The sequence below is a fragment of the Cyprinodon tularosa genome, unplaced genomic scaffold (assembly GCF_016077235.1).
Source record: "Cyprinodon tularosa strain WSP-4 unplaced genomic scaffold, ASM1607723v1 ctg74, whole genome shotgun sequence".
NCBI classification, from domain to species: domain Eukaryota; kingdom Metazoa; phylum Chordata; class Actinopteri; order Cyprinodontiformes; family Cyprinodontidae; genus Cyprinodon; species Cyprinodon tularosa.
Genome location: NW_024039496.1, coordinates 1,254,253 through 1,264,481, shown reverse-complemented (window position 1 = coordinate 1,264,481; position 10,229 = coordinate 1,254,253). Strand labels below are relative to the sequence as shown.

At 38.5% G+C, this 10,229-nt stretch overlaps 1 protein-coding gene across 5 annotated transcripts; it reads right to left on the bottom strand.

The window, feature by feature from the left end:
- Positions 1–994: 994 nt before the first annotated feature.
- Positions 995–9,938, bottom strand: LOC119773030 (arrestin domain-containing protein 3-like). Of its 5 annotated transcripts, none has more exons than XM_038269820.1 (6): positions 9,492–9,938; positions 7,414–7,471; positions 6,565–6,712; positions 5,262–5,358; positions 3,351–3,607; positions 995–2,004 (listed from the first exon to the last, which is right to left on the bottom strand). In XM_038269820.1, the coding sequence occupies exons 1-5, from the start codon at positions 9,745–9,747 to the stop codon at positions 3,387–3,389; spliced, it is 780 nt and encodes a 259-aa protein (XP_038125748.1). In that variant the 5' UTR covers positions 9,748–9,938; the 3' UTR covers positions 995–2,004; positions 3,351–3,386. The 5 variants fall into 5 exon arrangements, with proteins under 5 accessions (XP_038125748.1, XP_038125750.1, XP_038125745.1 ...); XM_038269817.1 differs by lacking the exon at positions 995–2,004 and adding an exon at positions 2,014–2,704; XM_038269818.1 differs by lacking the exon at positions 995–2,004 and adding an exon at positions 2,014–2,554.
- Positions 9,939–10,229: the final 291 nt, after the last annotated feature.

The window sequence follows — 10,229 nt, the reverse complement described above, 5'->3', positions numbered from 1 at the left end:
ATAGTGATTAGGGCATTGCGCTTGGATCCCAGAGGTTCTGAGTTCAAGCCCCACTCCCACGGACTGCCAGTCTGGGTCCCTGAGCAAGACCCTTTACCCCTACACTGCTCCCCGGGTGCCGCAAAATGTCAGCCCACTGCTCACCAAAGGGATGGGTTGAATGCAGAGAGGGAATTTCGTTGCTTTGTACTTGTTACAGTGCAACCATAATAAAGTTGAATTTTGTTCTATGTATTTATGATTTCAGGGTTGATTATTTATCCTACCATAGTTTTAGTTTCCTTTTTAGAGTCCTTTTCCTGACAACTCTCATTCAATAGAAGAAAGGCTTGGATTTTAAAATAACAGCAGATCAGTAGTTTCTCCATACTTTCTCCATCACGCTTATTCCCAGGAGGGTCGTGAGGGGTGCCGGTGCCAATCTCCAGTTGTCTATGGGCGAGAGGCGGGATACACCCTGGACAGGTCACCAGTCCCTCGCAGGGTAACACAGAGACACACAGGACAAACAACCATTCATGCAGACACTCACACCTAAGGAGAATTTAGAGAAGCTAACAGTCATGTTTTTGGATTGTGGGAGGAAGCCGGAGTACCAGGAAAGAGAACCCGCAAATGCTCAGGGAGAACATGCAAAGTCCATGCAGAAGGACTCTGGACTGGGAATCGAATCCAGAAACTTCTTGCTGCAAGGCAGCAGTGCTAACCATCAGCAGTTTCTAAAACTCTTAATTTTACAATACAAAAGAACTTAAACACCCTTTTTCCCCTCATTCTGAGACCCGTTTTAAACTATAGCAAGTTAACTTATTTTTATCTAGGTTGGTGACACCTGCACTGCAGTTTTTGTTACCAGGTAACTGTAGAGCTCTACCTATAAGATGCCTTAAAAGCTAATATTTTCTTAGAATGACATTGTATACATTACCAGCTGATAATTCCCCCAAAACAATAGTACCTTCTAAGCCCTTTATTTAAGCAAACACTGAAACTATTTAGGAGTTATGTTTTTAATATAGCAAATTGATAAATAGATGTTTTAATTAGGACTCATATAGAAGTAGAGCGAACACACATAAATTCATACAAAGAATGAAGGACACTTTACATATTATGTAGGACATTTTTCCAGAGTGTAACCTGAAGCAATGAGTTTAGTTATATTAGCACCAGACAGAAAGACAGTATTGCAACTTAAACTCACCGGACATAACCTGTAACATGACACAGCAAAGAATCCTTTTAGATATAGTGCAAGTATTAATGTTTCTAATAGTGCTTAAAGCAGTCTTATAAAAGAGACCCACAAAGTTTATTTTTGTTTTACAAAATATATATACAAAATATATAACTATAAATATATGGTTACTATTAATCTTTTAGCAACTTAACAAAGCCTAAAATATGTGGTTATATATCTTCAGATTTTCCTGGAGTAGAAGTTGGGAAGAGCAATGTGTATGCTGGAGGAGCATCATTTGTCTGAGACAGAAAGTCTGCATTCATCTCAGGAGCAGAGGGATTCAGATTGAAAGAGGGAGCTGAAGGAGACACAGAGGCAAATGCAGGCTGGTTCGGAGGGCTCGAAGTTGGCATGGAGAACGCAAGGACAGGCGGTGGATATTGAAGTCCGGAAAAGGACGATGAAAACGGAGATCCATAGGGAGAAGGCTCCAGGGGCACTGGGTTGGTGTGAGCCCTGAAGGTGGGTGGTGGCTGGTAAGGATATGCACCTGGTGGACCACTATAGACCTGTGGGTCAGTAGGGTATGTGGGTGTTGGTCCATCAGGACTTTTGGCATCTGGGTAACCATGAGAACCTGGATATGGTGGTGCAGGATAAGGTGCAACAGGAGGAGGAAAGTCGCTGTTAATTGGACCACCATAAACCCCAGCAGGGTAAGGGTCCAAGGAGCCATTAAGTTGAGCACCAAACATAGGATGAGCAATAACCACTGGGAAGGCTACCTCTGGATCAAAGGCAAAGCTGATGTCCAGATACACCTATGAAAAAACATGTATACCAAATAAGATGACATTTCACATACAAAAGCATCAAATTACAATTGAGGTTAAAAAAGGGAAAACGTTATAGTAACAAAGGCTTTAAAAATAAAGTTGTTCTTTTTTCCCACGCATTTAGTGGCCATAAGCCCCATTTATTATCACGACTTCCCATAGGTGAACCCAGTATTCAGCCAGACACAGAGTTACGTTTGAAGAGTTTCTTGAAGGAGTGAATAATGGCAGATGAAGCATGCAAAACAGACACTGACTTGGCAGAGGAATTCTGGTTGACTGTGCTGGTCTGCAGAGAACCAGGAGATGTATATGTTGACAGATTCAAAAGGCAGTGTGGACTGGAGAACCACCAGAACAGACAAGTGGGCAGCTGAGACTCACCAAGGAACGGGTAGCACTGGAGCATAGAGAGAAAGGCAACCTCAACTAGAAGAATTCAGCTGGCAGGGCACATAGGATCCAGTATTGAAGGAAACAGGCATAAGCGCAGCATACAGACACAGGCAGCCTTTGCAGGAGAGAGTGAGACGTTCTGACAGAGATGAGTAGACAGAGGCAGGTACAAGTAGGCTGATAAACAGGTGAGCTGAGTACTCATTAGTGGGAACAGGTGGAGAAAATCTAGAGTGGGGTGGTGACTGGAGGCCGACTGAACTGTAGTGATAACTGCTGGTGGCACAGGCTGAACAGAAAAAGTCCATAAGTCAAAAAGCGAACTAAACAAAACCATAACTATGACATTTACAATACCTTTTCGAAACCTTCCAGACATCGGTCCGAGCACGCAAAACTGAACCGGATCGAGCCAGACACAATTGAAATGTGCTAAACTGGTATTAGTTCATCAGTAGGGCTTTGTTTAGTTAGCTTAGTTCTGGCTCGGTTCTCAGATAATGCAGATAACCCGCATAAGCAAACTGGGTCATCTCCGTACAGTCAGCCTCCGTTATCATGAAATTTCACACATTCATAAAAATACTAGCTTCCCTACCTCGCCACACGATTTCCAGTGAGAATTCTGCTTAGCAGTGTGATGAACATCAATATCTGTTAGTTCCCTGCATCCGTAAACACCGATTAGACTATCTTTTGTCGTATCCACTTCTCAAAAGTCGACTCTGTCAAGTACAATTCATCAAAGGTTGCCTTCTTCGCCTGACTCTCGCCGAGTCCTACAGATGAACTAGTAGCGTGGTTCGGTTGTGTCTGGCACGGTCCAGGTCAGTTGTGCGTGTCATTTACACTAAAAAGTTACCTCGGTTACCATGCTCGGACCGATCTCGACACAGTTTCAGCAGGGTAGTGTAAATGGGGCTAAAGATACATACCTTTAACTGGTATGTCACTGAGATTATATCACAGTTCTAGATTGAAGGCATCTCATCAGTGGGAATCTTCAGCGCACACTTCACCTCTTGCTGGGTGTGAGGTGTAATGACCTTATCAACCATTTTCTCAACAGTTTTCATCATACTTTTGGATTTTCCATTGGCAAAAAACTTAAAAGTCCGTATCAAACTAAATTTGGGAGTCATGTTTCTTGAGGAGGCATTGTCGACTTTTGCAGATATATGCATGGTTTCACCTATGAGTAGAAAAAAAGCATTTTTAATTGTTTAAGTTTCTCAAAGTAACAAATTCAAATAATTTCACAAAACTCAAGCTTAACCTATGTAGATCCTACAACAAATAAGCAGGATAATAAAATTAATTATAACCATATACCCATCACCTACTTAGCATTTACTATCTTAACATAGCTATTGGTGTGTGAATTTTACCACTTATGCTGCAGTATGATTCTTAATATTCTGATTATGACAGATGGACTAGTAAAGTATATGCAAATTCATAAATCTGCTGTTAATTAATAACATTCTCAACCTTGAGAAACACCTCAGACCAAACACAAACTTTGAAACAACCACCTCTATTTTGGGAATGGCGTCCCTTTGCTGATATATGGCAATGTATTTTTTTTGTATCAACAAATGCCATTTGATAATATGGCCAAAACATTTGGTTTACCGTACATATTTTTCCTCATTCATGTCATAGTGAACATTATTTTCTCCATCTTTCATTCTGCTTAAAAAAGCTAATCTTCGCAGCCTCCTACACTTAAAGAGTGGTCAAATCATGGTACTTTCTTATGATACATAATAATGCAATGTCAATGTGCATAGGACAGCAGTTGAAGAATTTATGGTTTTGACTCTGTGTTAAGAAGATACTGATTTTTGCAATCTCTGATTGGTGATTGGCATTTCTACTTCCAACTCTACTCCTTAAGGGCAAGATATAATCTTGCATTGGGTTGTCGTGCTGGACTGTGAATGCAATGCGCAAGCTCATAGAAGTGCTGTACATGTTTATAATTGATACAGAGGAAGGTGCACTACTCTCAAAAACCACAGAGGGGCAGGACGTGGCACTACCTGATCCTACCGGAAGCATGATCCACACCATCAGCTCATTTGTACGTATTTAACCAGATATACATCTGGATTTCCATAAATAATGTAATTATAGTATTAAAATTACTTATTTCTATCCTTAACCCACCAAATAATGCTAATACACATTCTTAAAAAATGTTTTATGACTTTTCTGAGAAAATGTAGATGCTTTTTACATATTTTCTGTTAAACTGCTTGTGTGACAATATAATCAGACATGCACAGCGCGGTCAGGCAAAACATTATTAAACCATGTTAATCTGCATTTTAGTGTTTTCTCTCTTTAGGTTACATACTATATAGCATAAAGTTAACATGAATGTAAAACATAAAACTCAAAACGACTAGATCTATGTTTAAATCCAATGCCGAAATTGTTAGCTCCCGGAAGTAGCATAGGATCGTGTTTCCGGTACCTGAACTGCTGAACTGCCCTGGGAAGGCATGTAAGTCAAATGGCCGTTAAGCTCATAAAAAATAGCCATATCTGCCTTTTTTTGGCAACTTTTTTGAGAGTAATGGCCCACAATACAATGTTAAAATACACAGGCGAGAAATCTAACACGGTCGGAAAAACTAAATACGTATTTGAGACTTTTCAGAGGGAAAAGTCTCAAATACGGGAAAATAATTACCACAGTCTTTATAACTCTTTTCCACTGACAAAAGACAATGTTAAAACCTATGAACAATCGGTTCTTAGTGGCAGTGGGAAAGGCTCAATGTCGATCCATGTCAAAGGACAACTCAGCTAACCTATCATTGAAAGGAATCAACTACCTGGGGTGTAAGCCGTCTTGTTAACAGTGGCATCTAAATGCACTTGTTCTTTGGAGAAAAGCCCCATCCTCTTCTCAGTGGAACCAGTTTGCTCATTCTGAAGGTCAGAAAACAAACAACCAAAAAAATTAATTATATAAAAAAAAACATCAAAACAATGTGAACAACAAATGTTGTAAAAGTTCACCTGAAGAGCTTTTAAGAGAGTATTGAGTTGAATCTAGGCAGAGCTGTATTACTACCCAGGTTGTTCTTGTAAAATGGAATTGTAATAGACAGAAATGAAGATTTCTAAGGACAAAGTCTAAAAATTGAGAGGAAGTGTCCCTGAAGCTAGATTACAAATGGCTTACAAAAGTTTTATTAACAATACCACAGCAATAAAAGTTAATGGTAATATCTAGTAAATTACTTGTACTTATATAGAGCTTTTTCAAGTCAGGAGACTTGATAAAAGCTCTTTAAACTAGATTCAGTCTTTCACCCATTCACACACAGATGGTGGAAAGCTACATTGTTGCCACAGCTGCACTGGGGCTCACTGACAGTTTTATTTTGCCCAAGAACACAACAACAAAGGAAAAAGGAGCAGCAGGTTGAACTGACTCCCTCCAGTTGCAGGGCAAACTCCTGCATCTGATGCCACTGTAGCCCAGATGTCTGTAAAGCAAAAAAATAATAATCTCCAACATGTATTAGAGATTTTTAAAAATGGGATTGCAGAGTAACTCATTATAGATCAGTTGATCTTGTTTATTAAATAAAGCTTGTTTGCATGGACTGAGATGCTAGAAGAGCCCAAAACAAAAGTAAATGGATTATCTATTTGTTTGATTCATTTGTCTTTAATAACTTTAATTAATTATCGTAATAAAACCAATAAAGGAATTATTTTTCTGTATGCCTATTATGTAAATAGTTTGAGGAAACATGTTACAATCTCCAATGTATTCTATCGATGTCCTACAATTTGTTGTCCCCAAAATATGATACAAGCTGCTGCCCTCTTTGTCAGGTTGCAAAAGAGATTTTGAATAACATTTGGACTAACCTGGCTTAATAAAGGCTTAATACATAAAATGGCTGATTCAGTCTACTCTTCTTACTGTAACCTTACAGTATAGGTACATTAAAACTCTTGACCCTACATGATTATTTAGACAGTCATCTTGGATGTCTTTTTGTTGAGTGACTTTAGCTTATTCCTATTTGTCTCGTTTAATTGACATGATATTGGTGAAAAAAAATGATTAATTATCTGCCACTGTGTTTATTTTCTGAGCATAATGAATATAATACGCACTAAAAGGGTCCTGAAGTTGGAAAACGACTTGGAAACAAATTTGAACTCCTTTTGTGCAGTGGAATCTATCCTCCAGTTCCTGGACAGTTTGGCCTCCAGTTTGTAGACAATTTTTCCGTGAGTTCCTCTGAAAGACGATGGCATGTTTCTGCATAACAGACATGATGGTGATTTAATGATAAGTGAATGAATATAATGCCATATATTCATTCATATGCTCCAATCAGAGGTGGAAAGGGTAGCTAAAGCTCGTACTGGAATAAGAGCAATGATACTTCGTTATTTGTTTACTCAGGTAAGCAAGACTATAAAATGTCCAAAAAGTATTTACTCAAGTACTGAGTACTTGTTAAAAATATGTGTAAATGAGGTTATCAGACAAACATATGACATCATCTTAAATTTTTTTAATTTGAAAGAATAAAATCAAAATGAGTAAAAATAAATAGTCAGAAAAAGTAAGGGTGGACAAAACATGGAAGGATGAGCTAAATATATGAATAAAAAAATAAATTAGCATCTTATTTCACAAAATAAAGATTATTAACAAATTTTAAACCCCACTTTAAACTATAAGAATTGGTGTACGTTTGATGCTATTTTCATTAAAACCTATTTACATTTTCATTTCAGGAACTACAGAGTGTGTAGAAATCCAGACAGTACCTTAGCAGTAGGTTCTCTGTTATTGGAAACCACCTTACCAATGTGCCACATGAAACTGTTGCAAGGTGTTTATCTTAAACTCACTTCCTTTCTCAGTATAAGACAACCACACTGTTTTGTGAGAAGAATTTGAAATGTGGAAGTTAAAGAAAATGTTTTGTCAGTGTATTGTGTAGTACTTACTCAGATGGGATCCTAAAACTGAAGTTGTAGACATGGTTCCCTTCTGGCAAAACAGTCTCTGGAAATGCAGATATAAAACAGGATATATTTAGTTTAATTAATTTATACCTTTAATTTTCCTGCACACTAATGGAATAAGGATGCATAAAACTTCCATTGATGCAATTTTGTCCCTTTTAATGGTCCTTCCTGAAACAACTGAGTGGTGTGGCATAAAACCTTTTCCCCCTCATAGTATCTCGTGGATCAAGGATTCAGCCAAGCCCTCCACATGCAGGCTATATATCGGAACCAGTTCAATAACCGAGTTATTAACTGGGTTAGCTCTGGCGCACTCTGAGTTCCCAGTGTGCAGATATGAAAAAACTGGCAGCGGCCCACTCGCACTAAATAAAGCGCTATTCGACCCATAAAGTTCTACTTCTTCTTTGAAATATTCTCTTTCCCTTAGTGTCTCTGTCCTGATTTGGATGCAGCGCGAGGTGCGCTGGCAGAACCGAAGCACTGAGTGAACGAAGAACTGGATGAGGAGTTGGGTGGCGTTCGGTAGGGGTGGGTCCAGGACGCTGGATTTGCCGTTGAGCCCCTCCGAGGTGTCATGGGCTTAAATCAACGAAACACCAGTGAAGGGGGGTGCCCATTTGACAACCTTCTGAGCCTACCCAACTCCGATTCCAGTCACAGAGACCTAGTGGTGCCTTGAGGGAAGGAAAGAGAGAGAGAGAGAGCAATGCCACTGGCCCACAGATGGTGCAGGGGCAAGTACCTGTAAAATTGGGCCAGTTGCGATATCCCTTATCGTATTTTGCATATTCAAATCTTCATTCTGCCCAGAGTGCATTAATTTCCCCCCTCAGCCTCTGAGTAATTTTTATTTTTTGAAGTGGTACAGTAAAAGTTTGAATTACAAAAACTCATGCCTGGGGTTAACAAAAAAAAAAAAAAAAAAAAAAAAAAAAAAAAAAAAATTATTATCAAATACAAAAACAACAGCACTTAAGAGCAAGTAGAATTATCACAACTTTTTACCAGAAATTGACATTCATGAAATTGAAATTTTGCACACAAAAAAAAGAAAAAAAAAAAAAAAAAAAGAATGAATCACATATAATTATTTTTGTCTATATATATATATACAGGGATTATGAAAAAATCAAAAAGCAGGGGAGTGTTAGCCTAGTAGTTAGAGCAGTACACTTGTGCTCCGAGAAGGTTCCAAGTATCCGGTTCAATCCCCACAGCCTCCATTCTGGGTCCCTGAACAAGACCCTTAACCCCACAGTGCACAAAGGTCAATTTCTCCAGTGTGAGATTAATAAATAAATAAAAAAAAGAGAATCAGAGTTTTTAAGAGAAAAGGTACTAAGAATATTAGTACTGTGAAGGGACATTTCCAAAAACTCAGGATGAGTTTCACTGTAATGATGGCAAAAGTAGCAGCTGCAGTCAATGTCTTTGTGAAGAGATTGCTTTGCTGGATAGTCCATTTGATATTGGGTCCAGTAATGAATGACAAAAGCACAGTAGCAATGTATTTTTGAAATAAAGCTGTTTTTTGTTACACGTGGAAGAGTTAAGCAGATCTACCCACAACAGTCTCAAAAATTTATAAAGAAAAAGTAACCGGCCTCTCATCAAAAGCCCAGAGCGCATCAATTGACGCGTTATCGATGTCTGTTTTTTCACTGGTTAATTGTGCATGTTGCTCGGGATCACTGAATATACCAGAAACAATATATTTCAGCAAATTCTTATCTTCTTGGGTTAAAGTTGGTTCTATTATGAATTTAACTGTAATAACAAATACAACCGCTTGTATTCATCAAAGGCTGTGAGGCATTTCTCTCTTTATGCGGAAATCTAACTTGTCTTGGGGTATAAATAGGGTCCGGTCAGCCAATTAGGAATTAAAGAGGAATGTTTCGCACCCTAACATCTTCAAAGAGAGGGAGAGAGAGGGAGGGGGGTTAACGGGGACTGTTTGGGGCATTTGTTAATGAAAGATTGAAAACTTAGGTAGACCAAAAAAATAAAATTAAAATAAAAAGCAACAAGCATGCGGTGAACTGTAGGCCTACCCTCTGAGTCTTCTGGGATTAAAAACTGTTTCAGTTTAAAATATCTCCGGTGCGCAGAGTATGTGTACGTCTTGTCGCCTCTCTTTTCGGTCCAGTGCACATTAGCGTCCCCTTTAGCCTTCACAAACAGACGCTTAGCTTTGGTTTCCTTGGATAAGGACAGAATCACTTGTCCAGTTATAGTGTCTCCCTCTGAAAAAGTCTTGTCTACGTTTAGCGCTTCGCAGCTGATAGTAAAACTACTCACTGCAGGCATCGTTTCACAAAGAAAAAATAGGAAGAGCCCGAAACAAAACTGCACAATAACTCAGGGAGCCTTTTTTCTGCTAAAACGGTCTGTCTAATTTCTGAGAACGACGGAAAAGACATGCCAAGAACATGTATTTATTTTTTTTTTTAATAACAGACCTCTACAGCCTCCCCGCCCCTACAAGGACGCGATTTACAGGAAGCATATTCAGAAGTATGGAAGCCCAAAGGTGCCACCACCCATTAAAATACACCCTCTCTATTTTACATAAAAAGTAATTGAATGAAAAAGAAATCTATATTTAATAAAATATAAAAAATATTGAACACATGAAAAGAATCCTATGTAATGTTAATTAAACTTTAATTCATATGACAAAAGCCATGTAATCCTTTTTTTAGTCACATAAATATTCACATTTAAAAACTAAATACATTATGGAAATGGAAATAATTTGAAAATACCCATTAACCTGTGTGGTAATTGAA